Here is a 19,326-nt window from a genome sequence, read left to right on the forward strand (position 1 = left end):
GACTGCAAACATAAGCATGACCTTTTCATTCCCTTCTTTCTTTCTTTTTATAAGAGGCTCTTTTCTCCGTTAGCAAACTCTGGAAGAATCTCCCCTTCGCTTGCAGCTGTCTGGCGCTGTCTCTCAAATGGCAATCATTTAGAACATCTCGTCTGGCTTTTGCTCTTTGCTGCTACCTTACTGCATATGCATGGGGAAAGGGGCAGAAATAACCTGGAGCTGACCAATTTTTCAAGTACACTTTCATAAACTCAAATAAAAATCTTAATATTTTTCCTCTAACTCTTTAGAGCAAGTACTGTGTATTATCAAGGTCATTGTTAATACAGGAGCTGCTGGAAAGACATTTTGAGAGTAGCCCTGAAGAGAAGGACTTGGGGGTGTTTATAGATGAGAAGCTCAACATGAGCCGGCAGTGCGCTCATGTGGCCCAGAAGGCCAACCGCATCCTGCGATGTATCAAGAGAAGCGTGGTCAGCAGGTCAAGAGAGGTGATTCTCCGCCTTTACTCCGCTCTTGCGAGACCCCACCTTAAATACTGCATCCAGTTCTGGTGTTCCCACCATAAGAGAGACATAGATCTGTTGGAGCGTGTTCAGAGGAGGGCCACAAAGATGATCCAGGGGCTGGTAGGAGGACAGGTTGCGGGAGCTGGGATTGTTCAGTCTTGAAAAGAGAAGACTTTGGGGGGACCTAATAGCTGCCTTCCAATACCTGAAGGGAACCCACAGGAGGGCTGGGGAGGGACTTTTTACAAGAGTGTCCAATGATAGGACAAGGGGAAATGGGTTTAAGTTGAAGGAGAACAGATTTAGATTAGATCTTAGGAAGAAATTCTTCAGTACGAGGGTGGTAAGACTTTGGAATAAATTGCCCAGAGAAGTTGTGGATGCCCCCTCCCTGGAGGTGTTCAAGTCCAAGTTGGACAGAGCCTTGAGTAGCCTGGTCTAGTTGAGAGTCGTCCCTGCCCATGACAGGGAGGTTGGATTAGATGATCTCTAAGGTCCCTTCCAGCCTATGCCATTCTATGATTCTATGATTTTACTGTAAAGCAAAGGAGGGAATGGTGGAAAAAACACGAACAGATGTTGTGCTACTGAGTCCTCCCTTTTTATTGCACTGGATCAGTGACCACAGTTTACATGGCTGCTAGTGGGCATCTAGTTGACAAATCAGCTACATCAGTTAAGTGAGAAGACTATTAATGACAAGAATTGAAGTTGAAAAAATCACAGGAGAGTGTCTATTTCAAGGTCCAGCCTTGTTTTAAAACTTAAAAAGTTTGATTTAGTCATATGTAAAGTGTGACTGTCACGAGGATGAAGCCAGGCTCTTCTCACTGGCATCCAATGATAGGACAAGGGGAAATGGATATAAGCTGGAACATAGGAGGTTCTGCTTAAACATGAGGAAGAACTTCTTCCCAGTAAGGGTAACAGAATACTGGAACAGGCTTCCCAAAGAGGTTGTGGAGTCTCCGTCTCTGGAGGTGTTCAAAACCCACCTGGACGCGTTCTTGTGTGATCTCATCTAGGTGGTCCTGCTCCTGTAGGGGGACTGGACTAGATGATCCTTTGGGGTCCCTTCCAATCCCTAACATTCTGTGATTCCGTGATATATGTTTGACTTTAATGTAATTCCTGATAAGACCAGTAGCAAACTCCTTCCATAGACTGCCAAAATGAGCTGGACCAAGGCAATACAAATGCAATGACTGCGCATTCTGCAGCTGGCTGCAGTACTGTGGCTCTGCTGGAGCAGCCAATAATGAAGTACCTTCAGCCAAATTCAGTTGGCTTTGCAGCTATGAGTAAATTAAAAAAGCAACACTCAGGAGTAAAGGTACTGTAAAGGAACAAGGGGATGATGGCTCAAACATATTACTAACTCTTAAAGGCTCTTTTTGAGCCACCTAGATAGAAATTCTTCATGGGCTGACTTAAGGATGAAACACGTGTTTATGAATAACACACACTTCATTATGAAAGTACTTGAAAACTGACACTAGTTTTTCTCCTTAAAGAGACAACAGCATGATATATTATTAGCATGTTTGAATGCTAAGGAATAGAGAAATCAAGTGTCTGCCCAAAGGTAATCAAAGAAATCAGTGCAAGAACCAAGTACAGAATTAGTCTCTTGGCAATTTCAGCTGACACCTTTAAATCAGCTCATCTTCCCTTTTTGTTCTATTTTTGCCTTAAGGAATAAATGGATTTCAGATTCTAGTGTGGTCAGTCTGGTACATTTCAAGGCACTAATTATCACTTTAAAAAAAAGAAAAACACAATGTAGAAAAACAGAGTAGATTTTCCACATTAAGAGTAATTGGCACTATCACTGAAGAGTCAGTGCTTACCCTGTAATGGTCATTTCAACAAACAAATGTCTAAGTGTCAAACCACAAGCCCTTACAATTCTGTAAACTCAGTTAATTGCTTCTTTTCGGGTTGAGATCAGGCTTATTTTTATGACTGAATTAAACATCCACATTAAAAATAACTTAGATAATTTATATTCCTTAAAATTTTACAGATGAGTTGTAGGCTGAAACACAAACAGTTTTTAAGTACATGTTGAAAAGCAAACAATATATCAGCCACTGTACGTTGTGCACAGCTATTCTGGGCACAAGCTCTACTCTGCTCCACCGAAATAACTTCAAATCTGGTATAATTTAGCAAAATCCACCCATCACGTCCAGTTTATTGCTTGATGGAGATTTACTGCAGCAAGCCTAAATCTTTCAAATGTTGCACAGAAAATGATTTTCCATTTGCGAAAAATGTACAGGCTTTTCTTGACTGGCAATTTATACTTGTAACTATTTTTTAGTTGAAATTGCTGTTTCCAGATAATAGGTTTACATTTACATTTCACTTACAAGTGAAAGCAAATGTTTCTGCCAGACCTTCTCCTACTATCCATAAAGCAGCCTTCTTCATTCCCACTTAAATGGTATTGGAGTTGTGTACCCTATGCAAAACAAAGGAAAAAATTTGCACTACAAAATTTGACCTTTTTTTTTTAATGGATGGAAGCGCCACTTCCTTCTTACTAGTTCTTTGTTTTACTAAAGAACAACTCGACTGAGTTAGGTGTTTTCACCCCGGAGAACAGAAGTCTCAGGAGGACATCGTCACAGCTTTCCAGTACTTAAAGGGCAGCTACAAAGCAGGCAGAGGCTCTCTTCACAAGGAGCTACACGGAGAGGACAAGGGACAATGCATATAAGTTGCAAAGGGAGAGGTTTCTTCTTCATATAAGAAAAAACTTTTTTACAGTGAGAACAATCAATCACTAGAACAATCTCCTAAGGGACATAGTGGAGTCCCAGTCACTGGAGGTGTTCAAGATGCAACTGGGCAGGATGCTAGATAATCTCATCTAGGCTCCCTTTCCTATGAAAAGTTGGACCAGATGATCTTTCAAGGTCCCTTCCAACCTGGACCGTTCTATGATTCTATGAATCTAACTGTCCACTTACCTCTTAATCACAATTTGCATGCCTTGCTTAAATGAGAAGCTCACAGCACTGGTAGACGAGGTATGCAAACAGTCCTTAAACTTTTCTGGACAGAGTAGAATATGCTCGTAAAATATGTGAATCAAGGTCTACTTTATGTTGCTTTTACAGGTACGTTGCTGATATCAGCATTAGATGGAAATTATAACTTTCAGTGCAAACACAGGCATTATTTATTTCTGCATCATAGTTTCACAAGAGCTTTATAAATGGACCCTACGGGAGAGTTTTAAAAGACAGTCCTAGTAAAACCCTGACACAGTGGTGAAAAGCAGACAGAAGATATTGGAAATCCAAATTATGGTGACAACAGTTCACAGAAATATAGGGCTTTTCCACAGGAAATTCTAGATTGTCTTGTTTAGAAGTGGAACAAAAAGTCACACACTGAATAGATTTTACAAAACAGAATAATTTCAGAAGTTTCGTCGTGTGACTAGCTCTTGCCTACCACCTGCCAGGTTCACTGCTATCTGGCGATTCTGAGCAGTACCCAAACACAACACTTAGGGCTATTGGGTTTCTGAAGATTTGCATCCAGTCAGCTTCAGATAGCTGACTTTGGACTAGGATTGACGTGCATAAGACATTTGTGCATTTTGGATAGTTTTTTTTTCACCCATGCAATCTGAGAGGATAAAACCCAGCTTAAATTAAATTACTGTGGTGTTCTGGTTACATATGTTAGTAGTTTGTGTGTTTGTTTAATTTTAATTGAATATCAACATAGAGAACCATGTTTTCCATTTAGTTTAAGGTTTCTTCTACTCCCCTGGAATATTGTATTCTATTTCACAACAATGAGAAAATCTGAACGACAGCCTATCCCAGTATTGCAGTTCTGGTTTGACAAATAAAGGTTAAACTTCCACATCAAATAAACATAGAACAGCAGTCTTTCAAGCTCTGACAAACATAGACGGGTAAGTGTTTTGTAGTCGGTAACTCAGAAATACAATATCACACATAGGTCTCTTGCAACCTCCAATTTAACTTCAGGAAGCAAACATACAACATTTTTTGTAAAGTTACATAAAACTGGAAGCAATTAGTGATGTTTTTGATGCAGCATACCGATAAGTTGTGAACTGGCTACTTCCAAATATCGAATCATGCATTTATAATAGTTCCTCATTATTCAATTCACAATTTTAAACACAGTGATGCTGGAATTCCACAATGATCATACTTTCATTTCTAATATAACAGAAAAACACATTTTAAAATTAAAAACAAACAAACAAACAAAACCAAAAAAACCCATAAATAAAAAAGCCCCAAACAATAAATTCCATTCCCAAAAGTCTGAAACAGGAAAAATAAGTGATTTTGATTATGCTTTAAAGAAGGAGGATTCTCTTTCCTCTAACCAAAAGATAATAGGAACTTCCACAGAATATTTTATTTCTGCTATTCAGCATTTTCTACTAGAAATCATTCCCTTCTGGAAAACTTCAGATCCTGTAACAAGATTCCTGTAAATCAGGAAAATAAATATCGGATACACACCAAACTACATTTGCTGCTGGCCACACAAGAAATGTGTGGCACAGCTTAGAACCAAAGCTTTACTTCCCCATTCCAACTCAGTTGATCAAGCAATGAACTGTTCTTCTTCACCATACTAATTTTGTTTACAGTTCACTTTCTGTTTAAGATGTTATAAAAGTGCCCAAACTGAAGAACTGAAATGCAGCTCTCAGTAACAATACCAGAGCATATTTTATAAATTCTGTTTATTTTTTATATAGTGAAAAACTCTTTTAAGTAAACAGCACATGTTTAATGAACTATTTAGCATTACACTAAGTAAATTCCTCATGGAGTAGAACTTAAACTCGTTTTCTACTAATTAAGGTAGCTATTATTTTCATTCTTGACCATCATCTTCTTTATTGGTACCTCCTCCAATAAAATGGATAACCAACATCCTCAGACTCTTAGCAAAGGTTTCTAAGGTTTGATGCTGTCTGTTTTGCTATTGAAATTATACTGGTCAAATTCTGCCTGGCCACTCTCACTGCAACAGAAGACAGTAAGGTCTAATCATTTAAAAAGACAATCTGGAATTTTAAGACATGAAAAAAAGACAAATTACCTGGGTCTTCTATAGATAAGTTCTTCGTTAGCCATTGAACAATGTCTGAACCTAGGAACAAAACAACAGGCATTTTTAGATCAGTATTTTTTCTCTTCCTGTTCTTCCTAGGCCAATTAATATTGTTCTGCCATGTAAAACAGATCTAATTTTTTTTCTCAATTTTTCTAAAAAAACCTAGACCATTCTATTTTTTCTTTTCGTTTCTTTTGTTTAGTTTTCTTTTAGCAAAGAAACATACCACTCACTTCTTTCTTTAGGCCAAGACTCAAAATGCAATAGAAGTACATTAAGGGTGTGATAATAGCCTGCATTTTAAAAATTACATTACTGCAAATTTTACATAGAAAAACAATCACTTTATTAAGTTAGTACTAAGTTTTCTCCATCTTCCAAATTAGTTTACAAATGAAGCCTATAAAATGTAAATGCAACACACATTTCAATTATGCAATATATGGATAATATAAAATACACGCTGCAGACCATGCTGGATGCTTAAAAACCTCCTTGGGACAAACACATGAGCTCCTCTCAGGAGCTGCAGTTTGTGTTCAACTTTGCCTTCTCATTTCATTACCTTTAACTATCACTTCTACTGCAGTGACTTTCAACCCATTCCACCAGCTACCAGTAAAAGCATATTCAGTTAACTGAATGTGTACTATCAGCGTTGTAAGCTCTGCCTCATGGCTAAGCTCTTGATAGAATTAATTTTTGTCCTGGTGCTAAAGCTCTTTCCTTACCACTCGGGTCTGTCTTCTTGTTCTGTATCCCTTCATTTACTGCCTATCCTTTTCCTTCTATTTCATTTCCTGTCCTTACTTTACAGTCCCATGCTATTGCTTGCCTCCTAACACCTTTGATACAGGATTCCCTGCTGTCTTTCACACTGAGTATCCTTCCAACCCCACATCCTAATTCCTAACCCCCTCTGCTCTCCTAGGCCATGCACTTCCTATCACACTTTGCACTCTAAGTGCCAAGTCACAAGCCGAAGTCAGTTTTTCAGACTGACAGCTACACTTGGACTTTACCCACTGTGAGCATGAATTACAAAATAAAATATGAAGCAGTTCTTCAGACTGAAAAACAAACACATTCGTCATTTAAGCAACTTTAAATAACCAAATTGGCTTAAGGGGAAAATACACTGAAACACTGAGGGGGGGGTTATCTGCATGTTCTCCATGTTTCATGACGCTTGCATAATGCCTCCAGTTCAGTGAAGCAATATAATAGAGAGACATGTCACATAATACTTCCTTACAGAACCAATATTTAAGTTGCTCATCCATTTCTCACCAGAGATAATAACATAATTCTTTTATAAACCTTAAATTTAAAAAGATAATAAAAATATACATACTCTACACAAACATAAAATAAATCAAAACAATAAAATCTTATGAATGAACAATAATACATAACATCAGAACGTGGAGAATATTTTCCCATCGCTCCCTAGAGTCAGATTTCTTCCCGTACTTCCCATAGCGCATAATTTCCTTTGTTTTTCTTAAGGTAATGAATATGATATTCTAAAAAAGCATTTCAGACAAGACGGAAAACTTATTTCTCCTTGCTTTCTTTATTTTAAAGAGTATAATTTTGTAGCTTTTATCCTATTACACTCAGTGAATAGCTTTATCATGTATTTTAAAAAGCCTAGTTGATTATATCATTATCTTTCATGTGTGTATGCATTACTAAACTTATTACATAGCGATAAAAACTCGAGATTTTATAACCATGTCCAGAGTAGAGATTTTCATTACTACACGACATGTCTAAATTTTGATAGATATTAAACTCCAGTGGCACCATTTCTCATAGCATTTACATGGAATTATTCCTGAAATGAATGCAATTACTTTTGCAAGCCGTTGGATATATAAAAATGTTTCAGACAGATATTCCTACCTCAAAATATTTTATTTTTATAAATAAAATTTCTGTCCTTTATTTGTACATATGAACTCAACGAGGCTGAAACTGAAGGAAGAATTTTAGCTTAGTATAAGATGAAACTTTATAGACTGCAATGACACAGCTCCAAGTCTAGCTGTAGTTTTGTCAGCTGACTAGAGAAGCTAGTCAGCCCTAAATATTTTTCTAAATCCTCAAAGGTCAGAGACAAAAAGTAATTAGAAAAACAACATGACATTTTTGAATACTGATTCTTAACTTCAGCTTCCTTCAAATCTCTTAGATACCATATGGGAAGAAATATTCTATTCTTTTTATCTCACCTTCAATTACTTCTTTCCTCTTCACCTGTTTTGAAAAAACTTTCCTACAATGACATGTGTAGACCACATACGCAAATGTGATGCCAGGAGCTGAGGAGTGAGAAATATGCACGTCCATATGTTACACTGTATTTTGGCTTATAAATCATAGTGGGAAATGAGATTTCTTGACAATTGCATGATCTGATCCTAAAAAATTGTTAGTGCTCTATTCACATTTTACATTGAGGCCACCGCCCTGTTACCCAAAAGCCTGAACAGCAGTTTAAGCCAGCTGTCACTTCCCAACAGCCTGATGATTTCAGCTGCATCACTTCAATGACACAGGACCAGGCAAATAAATATAAACATGAACACTCTCTTTCTAGTGTGAAGGCTATTTAAGTAAAACAAAGTTGCAAGTAATTTGTCATAACAGAAGTGAGAAACTTATCAGTTCATATTCCTTTGGGATATCTTGCGGCCAACTCCAGTCCTAAAAAGAGTAATAAAGGTATTATCTTGATCATCTTGTATAGCTTGCTATGTTTTTTTAGCTGCTACTTTTAATGTCTAATCAACAAAATTATTTCTAAGGTCTATTACTTATGCAAATGTGTTTCTAAAACCAAAACCATTACTATAATTTCTTATCTCAGGAAAAGAACAAGGCAGCAAAACATGAAACCTTTACAGGAAAACAATATTTCCTTTGAGTCCTAGCTTTGAAAACCTGGTGACCAGTAAATTCCAGGTCGTTTTTCATATATCACACTTCCCATCTACAGGAATTATTATCTGAGAATTACAATGAAAAATATTACAGGATTCACCTTTCTCAAATGGAAAAGAGGGTCTTTGCTTATGAGCTAGCAGGGCTCATTGACAGGGCTTAAACTAGACTTGAATGGGGAAGGGGATAATATCAGGCTTGCCCGTGACAAGCACCTGAAGAGCAGCAGAAAAGAATTCCAGCCACTCCAGTCAGTAAGTCAGCTTCATTGGGCACCCAATTTAAATGCCTCTATGCAAACACATGTAGCATGGGGAATAAACAAGAGGAGTTAGAGATGTGCACACACCTGCAGGACTGTGATCCTACTAGCATCAGAGAGATGTGATGGGATGAATCCTAAGACTGGAGTGTCAGAATGGAAGGATACAGGCTCTTTAGGAAGGACAGGCAGGAGAGACAAAGAGGAGATGTCACTCTGTCAATGACCAGCTGGAGCGCATGGAGCTCCACCTGCGGACAGAGGAGGAGCCGATCGGAGAGCTTATGGGTCAGGATTAAGGGAGGGCAGGGACAGGGGACATAGTGGGGATCTGCTACAGGTCACCTGTACCAGGAAGATCAAGTGGATGAGGCCCTCTATAGACAGATAGAAGCAGCCTCACGTTCACAAGCCCTGGTCCTCATAAGGGACTTTGACCACCCCGATATCTGTTGGAGGGACAACACAGCAGGGCAGAAGCAATCATGAGGTGCCTGGAATGCACTGATGATAATTTCCTTCTCCAAACGACAGAAGAATCAACGAGGAGAGGTGCTATGCTGGATCTTGTTCTCACCCACAAGGAAGAGCTGGTGGGGAATGTGAAGCTCAAGGATAGCCTTGGCTGCAGTAACCATGAAATGGTGGAGTTCAAGATCCTCAGGGAGGCAAGGGGAGTGTGCAGCAAGCTCACTACCCTGGACTTCAGGAGAGCAGACTTTAGCCTCTTCAGGGATTTGCTTGGCAGAGTACCATGGGATAAAGCCCTGGAGGAATGAGGGCCCAAGAAAGCTGGTTAATATTGAAGGATCACCTCCTCCAAGCTCAGGAGGGATGCATCCCACAAAAGAGGAAGTCAGGCAGGAACACCAGGAGGCCTGCATGGATGAACAAGGAGCTCCTGGACAAACTCAAGCACAAAAGTGAAGACTACAGGGGATGAAAGGAAGGACAGGTAGCCTGGGAAGAATACAGAGAAATTGTCCGAGCAACCAGAGATCAGGTTAGGAAAGCTAAAGCCCTGATAGAGTTAAATCTGGCCAGGGACACCAAGGGCAACAAGAAAAGCTTCTACAGGTATGTCAGTGATAAAAGGAGGCCTAGGATAAATGTGAGCCCTCTCCGGAAGTAATCAGGAGACCTGGTTACCCAGAATATGGACAAGGCTGAGGTACTCCACGACTTTTTTGTCTCGGTCTTTACTGGCAAGAGCTCTAAACACATTGCCCGAGTCACAGAAGGCAAAGGCAGGGACTGTGAGAACGAAGAACCGCCCACTGTAGGAGAAGATCAGGTTCGAGACCATCTAAAGAACCTGAAGGTGCACAAGTCCATGGGACCTGATGAGATGCATCTCTGAGTCCTGAGGGAACTGGCAGATGAAGTTGCTGAGCCACTATCCATCATATTTCAGAAGTCGTGGCAGTCTGGTTATGTTCCCACTGACTGGAAAAGAGGAAACAGCCCTCAGTTTTAAAAAGGAGAAAAAAAGGAAGACTCAGGGAACTACAGACCAGTCAGTCTCACCTCTGTGCCTGACAAGATCATGGAGCAGATCCTCCTGGAAACTATGCTACAGCACATGGAAAAAAAAGAGGTGATTGGTGACAGCCAACATGACTTCACTAAGGGCAAATTGTGCCTGACAAATTTGGTGGCCTTCTACGAGAAGGTTTCAGAGTTGGTGGATAAGGGAAGAGCATCTGACATTATTTGCCTGGACTCACAGAGTTGTGGTCAATGGCTCAATGTCCAAGTGGAGGCCAGTGACGAGTGGTGTTCCTCAGGGGTCAGTATTGGGACCAGTGCTGTTTAACATCTTTGTCAGCGACATGGACAGTGGGATCGAGTGCACCCTCAGCAGGTTTGCTGATGACACCAAGCTGCGTGGTGTGGTGGACATGCTGGAGGGAAGGAATGCCATCCAGAGGGACCTTGACGGGCTAGAGAGGTGGGCCTATGTGAACGTCATGGAGTTCAACAAGGCCAAGTGCAAGGTCCTGCGCATGGGTTGACACAATCTCAAGCATAAATACAGACTGGGTAGAGAATGGATTGAGGGCAACTCTAAGGAGAAGGACTTGGGGGTCTATTCCAAGATGAGAAGCTCAACCTAAACCAGCAATGTGTGCTTGGACCCATCCATCAAATCCATGTCTCTCCAATTTAGAGACAAGGATGTCGTGCAAGACAGTGTTAGAGGCTTTGTGCAAGTCCAAGTAGAAGCTCAACATGAGCCAGCAATATGTTCTTGCAGCCCAGAAAGCCAACCGTATCCTGGGCTGTATCAAAAGAAGTGTGGCCAGCAGGTCGAGGGAGGTGATTCTGCCCCTCTACTCTGCTCTCATGAGAGACCACCTGGAGTACTGCCTTCAGCTCTGAGGCCCCCAATAAAAGGACATGGACCTGTTGGAGTGAGTCTACAAGGAGGGCCACAAAAATGATCCAAGGGCTGAAGCGCCTCTCCTACGAAGACAGGCAGAGAGCACTGGGGTTGTTCAGCCTGGAGAACAAAAGGCTCGGGGAGGCTTTAGAGCAGCCTCCTTAAAGGGGGCCTACAAGAATGCTGGAGAGGGACTTTTTACAAGGGCAAGTAGTGATAGGACAAGATGTAATGGCTTTAATCTGAGAGAGGGTAGATTTTTATTAGATCTAAGGAAGAAATTCTTAACTCTGAGGGTGGTGAGGTACTGGAATAGGTTGTCCAGAGAAGTTGTAGAACCCCATCCCTGGAATTAGAATCATAGAATAATAGAAAGGTTAGGGTTGGAAGGTGTCGGGGAAGTTTCCTGGCTGCTACATGGGAAGCACCTGTGCCTTGTCGAGACAGGTGCTGCGAGTCACGTTGGCCAGCCGGAGACCACGTGACCTATGGGAGGCTTAAAGGCGGGGCACTCCCCTCAGGGAGGGGGGCAGTTCCCTCCTGGAGATGGAGAGGTAGGAGCCTCCGGAGAGGAGTAGGGGGTAGTTCCCTCCTGGGTACTGGAGCGGTAGGAGCCCCCGGAGACCAGTGAGTTGAGGCTCTCTGTTGGATAGCCTTCGATTGGGTCTATTGGGATTGAGACCCTTAAGAGTTGAGATAAAGCCTTCTGATATACGAGGGGAATCACAACGACCTTTTGGGTTGTGATTCCTGAAGAATGAGATACCAGCGGTCCACGACAGAAGGGACCTCAAAGATCATCCAGTTCCAACCCCCCTGCCATGGGCAGGGAAAGAAACCCTCCACTACACCAGGTTGCCCAAAGCCTCATCCAACCTGGCCTTGAACACTTCCAGGGATGGGGCATCTACAACTTCTCCGGGCAACCTGTTCCAGTGCCTCACTACCCTCAGAGTGAAAGACTTCTTATATCCAATCTAAATCTACCCTCTTTCAGTTTAAATCCATTGCCCCTTGTCTTATCACTACATGCCCTGTAAAAAGTCCCTCTCCAGCTTTCCTGTAGTCCCCCTTTAAGTACTGGAAGATTGCTATAAGATCACCCCAGAGCCTTCTCTTCTCCAGGCTGAACAGCCCCAACTCTCTCAGCCTGTCTTCATAGAAGAGGTGCTCCAGCCCTTGGATCATCTTCGTGGCCCTCCTCCGGACTTGCTCCAGCAGCTCCATGTCCTTCTTATGTTGGGAACCCAGCGCTGAACGCAGTATTCCAGGTGGGGTCTCATGAGGGCAGAGTAGAGGGGCAGAATCACCTCCCTCAACCTGCTGGCCACACTTCTTTTGACACAGCCCAGGATATGGTTGGCTTTCTGGGCTGCCAGTGCACATTGCTGGCTCATGAATTGTTCAAGTCCAGGCTGGATGAGGCTTTGAGTAATGTTATCCAATGGAAGGTGTCCCTTCCCATGGCAGAGGAGCTGGAATGAGATGATCTTTAAGGTCCCTTCCAACCTGAGCCACTCTATGATTTTATGATTCTATGATTACAGACTTATTATTTGTAAACAAGAACTAATGCTTATAGATAAAACATCTTCAACCTTCAGAACTGAATCTGTCCTGTCACCAGGAATCTATCAAAAAGACAAGATAGTCAGATGATATAAATTTTATGGAAGTCACTACTTTGGTATTGGAATCTCCTGAAAAGGAAAACTTTACCAATCCAAAATACAATATATTCGATTTATCAGAAAGATACTCAGTTTTTGTATACTGTTTTATGTGCCAGTCACTGGTAATGTGTGTTAACAAACCACCAATAATAACATTTTCAAAGCAGATCCTCAAGCTAATTTCTGCAAGTCTCTCTGCCTGACTTCCAGAAGGCAGCTAAAAGGCAAGCTCGCTATTAGATCTGTAAGGTGCAGAAGACTGAAGTTAAATTGTCAACTGAATTTTGAAATCCCAGAAGAACCCTCGTCATGCCAATTTCTATAGCAAATAAAACTGGACAAGTTAAATGGTCATCTGTAATAATAAATATAGCTAGTGCAAGTAGAAAACATTCAAACAAGGATTTTTTAGACTCAGTGCCTGAGAACCAACAGTGAGATGCCTCAAAAGTCAGCACCTATTCAGATAAAGACAATAAAATTCACAAGACCAAATCCTAAAATATGAGACTTTCAACTTCTTTAAAGAAAGAGATAAAAATATGCTTACATTCATATACAAACAAAAGAGAATCAAGCATGTTCTTTGTAAAATGTACTCACAGAAAACTCCACAAGCGACTAATTTTAAATGAAATGGTCCAAAATCAGCAGTTGATGAAGTCATCACAGCATATTAAGAAAATCTTTTTGAGGAAAGTGTGCTCTCTGAACTCTGCAATGCTAATTTCCAAGTCTAAGTCATAAAGGCCAGGGCAATGCTAAGGTTAGCTTTCAAGAACAAACCCCTTATTTTAAACAAGTTTTTACAAAGTGCATTTCAAAAAGTTGTTGATTCTGAACGACAGAAAATTTCACAGGAATTATAGATCCATTTTTTTGCTATGCATAGATACAATGAGTCATGTAAGCCTTGATCTGACAACAAAAAGACATGATAGTAGTTCTGCAAAAGAAAAGCAAAATTCAAAATGCTCTATCTTTTTAAAAATTCAAAAACACATTTAGCTGGAAGATTCAAGTTGTAAGAAACCTAACTTAATGATTTCATATTTCATAAGGAGACAGGTTCAATCTTGAAAAAAATACTCTGTTACTGCTAATATCTTGGTTTATTAACTAAAACATATTCTTTTTTTTTTGCCTGTAGACCTCAGAGTATTTACAGGTGATGAAGAGAGACAGGGACACAGGAAGCTTCCCTGTGTTGCTGATAGCAAGAGAGAGGGTTTTGCTGCTGACTACACAGAAAACACCTACTCTATCTTCACCAAGACAGTTGCCATTTGAACTCTGAAGAGTGATATAACCATTGTGATGTTTGCCCTGCGCTTGAAAGCTGCAAGTTGGGTGGGTGCTTGTTTGCTGAAAGGCAGCAGCAGGTCATCTGAGAGCTGCCTCGAGAGAGCCCCTTGGTCAGCTGGGTCACCTTCCATGCTTCATCACTACCTAGTCTTGAGAACCTGGAGAATTTTATGCAAGGCAACTCACAGTAGGGAAAACTTTAAATATTATTCTAGAAAGTACTAGTTCCTAAATTTAAGACGAGAAGACTGTTACTAAATTAGTAAGGAAAGAGCACTGCATTCCTTTTTTTTTTTCATTGGGAAAGGGGGTAATTGTGTCATTTTGGCTTCCATCTTCAACACCATTGCTTTGTCATACTACTTCATAGTGATACATCAGGAAAGTAAGTTTAGTTACTGATACACACTTCAAAATCCTTGGTCATGAGTGTCTGAAAGAAATATAATGTGCAATTTCATTTCTCACCACTGATTCAGGTATTGGAAACAGAAATTGGATCAGATGAGTGGGCAGACTGTAAAGGCTGGTGGCCTATCAGGTTCTCAGGACTACCTGTTTTCTTATAAAAATTACTCTCTAATGGACAGTTGGATTCTGTGAGAAATGGCTTTCACTCATGGATGGGACAAGATGATCTTCATTCTCCCTGAAGTTTTCACAGTCACAAACTGTAGCATATGTTGTCACTCAATTGTATCAGCATGGGTATTTTACAATTCTTTCTCCGAGAAGCATAGCTTGTGTATGAATTCTGCATGCATACATCTGAAAGAAATCAAGTACCACATGTTTCAGGGCAGAAGGGCAGAGGGAAGAATAGCAATGGCTATATTATCTTTTGGTATACTTTTGGAAAACCGTATCTAGATCACTTAGCATATTTTTTCCCTATGTCTGTTATAGCTGATAGTGCTGTGCACAGAAAGGTGAAATATAGAAGGGTGTGGGCACTCCTCTCTGAGGCTGGCATTGCAGTAGTGCTTGAAGGAACAAGGAGTTATGTCCCCATAAATTATTGCTCTAGTCAGTACTAAACTGCATTGGATTTCAGTCTAAGAGAAAATGTATTCAGAGGTGCTTTGATTTCTCAGTTCTTAGTTTCAGAAGTAAGCTAGTAATAAATGTTTAGAAAGTAAAAAGGAGAGATAAGGCAAATGAGACAAAATAGCTGTGTAACTAAATTTGGATTTATTTCATACTAATATAAATGCTCTCCACTTTGTATTTAACAGTTTTGTCTTTCTTTTCTCCATTCTTTTGGATTAATGTAAAACAAATTTATAGATCTAGTCTGGTATAATTGTTTCCCATGAGTGACAACAGAGCTGAAACTGTGATAATTTGAATACATTGCTGATTGCATTTACATATTTAACCTACTGACCTTTAATATTTAAATGGGTTGACTTTTAAAAGAAAAACATCATCGATCAAAGTGCAGTTTGATTAAGAAAATTTGCGTCTCGACTTTCACACACTTATTTCTGCCATTTGCTTTTTAAAACTATTGATGAAACAAATGCATAAACGTACTCCTTTGACTTATAATTGAAGAGGGACCATGCATTTCTCTGAGCCCCCTTATACCTCAAGGAAACTTGTACCCATTTGCAGATTTAAAAATCTCACTGAATAATACTAACTGTACAGAGAATATGACATATTTTAATGAAACTACTCAAGCACAAAAGTATTTACAGTTTTCTAGTTTTAAAACAATATAAGCTGCATCATATATATTTTTTTAAGTGAAGACGAACACAGGAATTTGCAGAAATAAAACCCTCAAATGAATCATTCTACTGCTTTTGAGTTGGATCCTTTCATTCTATGCTGTAAGAAATCCTCAGAAATACTCAAGCCTAGAAGGGCAGAAAGCAACCATACTTCTGGCTAGCATAACCCTGTGAAGAATGACGTATTGCTTGATATTGTTGAATTACTGAATCTCTGCTTCAGAGAGGAAAATTCATCTACTTTGATATTGTGAAAGTGTTTATACAGGATATGAAAAATCTCTTCAACTTCCATACCTACATGAAATCACTCAACAGTGTTGACCAACAAATTCCAGTAATGTAAATTCTGCAGTCACATCCTGTCTCATAACCAAGCTTTAGATCAGAAAACCAGTTGATAAAGACTAAAAGGGTAATTAATCATGGCTGTGTATCTGTGCACACTCTTTATCCTATAAGGGCCAATCCGCTCAGTCCCGTCTTCTCCAGCAATAGGAACTGCTGCTTCAGTCCAGCAACATTTATCTCTAAAGCTTCTCAAAAGACATCCTCTACTCATCTCTCTTCAACAGCCACAAGTGACTGTTTTACAGATGACACTAGCTGTGCGTAATTGGCAATATACCAGTAACCACAGATGAGACTCCTGTAATCCCAAGGCTGTTATAATAAGCACTAGAGTGTAGCATCTTGCTAAAGAACATTGCTTCATGACAAACATTTGCAAGACAAAGTGATGCTGTTTAGAAAAACTAAGTGGGATGAAAACCCAGCACAGCCTTTCTATTGTAAAGGACTTTTATGCTTTTCTTCAAAATAATGTAAAGTAATGTCATCTTGTTTGACTATAATAAAATATCAGTGTTCAGGTGACACGGATAAAGGGAAGACTATTTTGTACATTACCCTGACAACAAAATCTTAACAACTTCTTCTATGTAAAAAGTATTTGTGGGGGAAAAAAACAGGAAATATAAGTAAAATTCTGAACACCATAAGGTTACCCTGAAGAAATTTCATTTATGAGAAATCTTCATCTCCAAACAGGAAAAAAAAACCTAAAACACCACTTCATTTTTACATACTATATTTATACTCCAAGCAGAACTTCCAAAGTCTGAGATGAGCAAGGAGCCCAAGAGGCTTATCAGTGAGATGTACTTGATCTACTGTCCATCAGAAAAATTAAATAATGGTAAAAGAAGATTAGAAGCTATGTGACTTTCAGTTTTTCTCATCACGATGACCCACCCTTCTCCTCTCAATTGATTCCTCTCTTCACCCTTCAAACACATGCAAACACATTTGGGTACTATTAAGAGAGAAATAGCCAAGAATTCAGCAGCTTGTCTTGTTCTCCTTCCCTTATTACCTTTGGGAACTCTTAAGCTAAAGACCATCCTCCAAATATTTTTGGATCCACCTCCAAGTGGAGAGCAGGAACCCTCCGAACACGAAGCATAACTGCATCCACGCTCTTCCCAACACTAGTGCGTACTTTGTAAATCAATAAGCAACGAAGCTGCTCTCGATGCATCGAATGCATCGATGCCCCGCCTTGTAGGAGAGTGCCTAGACATCATCCCAAAGAACAATTTTTTCTCTATCTCTCAGTGACGATGTAACTTCTTTATACAAAAAATGAGAAACCCCACATGGAAGAGAACAGTCTCTACTGCCTGCTGATTATATTCACTAAAGCATGAGGCAACTTAGTCCAAATTTCTGCTCTGACACAAGTGGTTTAAGGCATTTGAACCTGTGTCTTCACCTCAGTCTTTAGGCATTCTGATCAGGGCTCCTTTTAATTCCTGTTGCTGGACTTGTAATGCTTTTGTGTTAAGTAGTTTTGGAGATAACAGGAGAAAATAAACTATTTTCTACCCTGTAGGACACCCATGTGGGGAGTTGAGCACCTGGAGTCCCCTCCGTACTGCCGCGAAGGCTGGTTTATGGAAAGTAGAACAGCATTGGCAAGTGCATCCTGGTGCAACACACAGCAGTGTATGAACACAAGAGCAGCCTCCCTCAAGAAAAGATGAGAAGGAAATGGATATGTGACTCCTATCCCAAGTTTGTCCTCTGATTCCTGAAATAACATATAAAGGGGCAAGAATAACCTCACTGTTGCCTAATGGTCTTGAACTCTCACTCTGAAAATTTATCCAAGATGACTTCGCATTTTTGAAGGACATATTTGCTATTTACCATAAATAGTCCATCTGGCTTTCTTTTTTAGGCTACTAGATGTTTCACTGTATCTTGCTAAGAACTTGGTATAGAAAACAAGTAGATCAAAAAGCACAATTTTTGGAGTTCATTGCTGAGGAAACACCACAAAATTTCACTGTTAACCTCCAAAGTGTTCTTTCTTAATGAGCAAGCAAGTTTCAGGTTAACAAAAGAACAATTTTCTGATAGTTTAATGATGGAGGGCTCCTCAGGGGAAAGCATCATCAAGACACGGGGTTTTCTTCTTTTATCCTATGCATTTGTATGTAATTACTGAAATTGAGCTTTTTTCAGTAATTCAGCAGTGGCTGAAATTTCTAAATTAAGGTATATCCTAGGTCATTTGAATGGCTTTCTTCCTCTCGAGAAGTAAAAACAATAAGCTCAGTATTCGAGGGGAACACAGACAATTGAGACTCCAGAGCTAAAGGGCTGCCAAGCAGAAACAGTGTCAGGGTCAAGTTAGAGGGGAACAGACAACATTATTTCATGCAGTGTTTGTAGACAGGAGCAACCACTGCAAATAATTTTATAACCCTTCTCAACTATAGTAGGTGTCCATGCAACTTGTCTAATTTTATGTTTTGCATAAATCTCAATTATCTTAGTTTACACCTGCCTAAAATATAAAATCAGATTATTTAATTATTTAAAGACAACATACAAATACACATTGTATCTAGCTGGAGATACTAGATGAAAAAAATATTAATCAAATTAACAGCGGCATTATCCAAAGCAACTTTATTAACATTCCTCAACACTGTCATCACATACTGCAGCTTCTGCTTTCCTAATTTCTACAAAATTGCATATCACTATTAGTCAAATGTGTTCTTTCTCTCATACTCATACCAGTAAGTGTCTGCAAGTTGCACTTTGATAATATTTGCAACACATTAAAAGCTGCCTGAGATTATCTCTGCCACTAATAACAGTTTTACTTTCTTAGTTTTTTACACCAGCAGTTTGAAAATAGTGTGTAAAAACAAACAGCCTCCAAGTTTAACAAAAAGGCTTTGTGAGTCTTCACTGCGCTATTGCTTTAAGCAATTTTGTGGGTTTTTTTTCATATTTCCACTTCAATATCTCTAAGAAATATGATATTTTCTTTCTGAAATGGTTCTTCTAATTATTGCCA

General features: G+C 39.7%; 1 protein-coding gene across 8 annotated transcripts in view; it reads right to left on the minus strand.

Annotated features, from left to right (window-relative positions):
* The window catches only part of RGS7 (regulator of G protein signaling 7), a 259,195-nt gene that overhangs the window by 99,365 nt on the left and 140,504 nt on the right, over positions 1–19,326 (minus strand). For 7 of the 8 annotated variants that reach the window (XM_086627782.1, XM_086627774.1, XM_086627828.1 and 4 more), the window contains exon 3: positions 5,625–5,675. The exons of the other annotated variant lie outside the window; for it this stretch is intronic. In XM_086627782.1, coding sequence (XP_086483908.1) covers positions 5,625–5,675 — 51 coding nt within the window. The remainder of the gene's footprint in view (positions 1–5,624; positions 5,676–19,326) is intronic. 8 annotated transcript variants of the gene reach the window in all.

This window comes from Tauraco erythrolophus, chromosome 2 (genome assembly GCF_009769465.1).
Source record: "Tauraco erythrolophus isolate bTauEry1 chromosome 2, bTauEry1.pri, whole genome shotgun sequence".
Lineage (NCBI taxonomy): Eukaryota > Metazoa > Chordata > Aves > Musophagiformes > Musophagidae > Tauraco > Tauraco erythrolophus.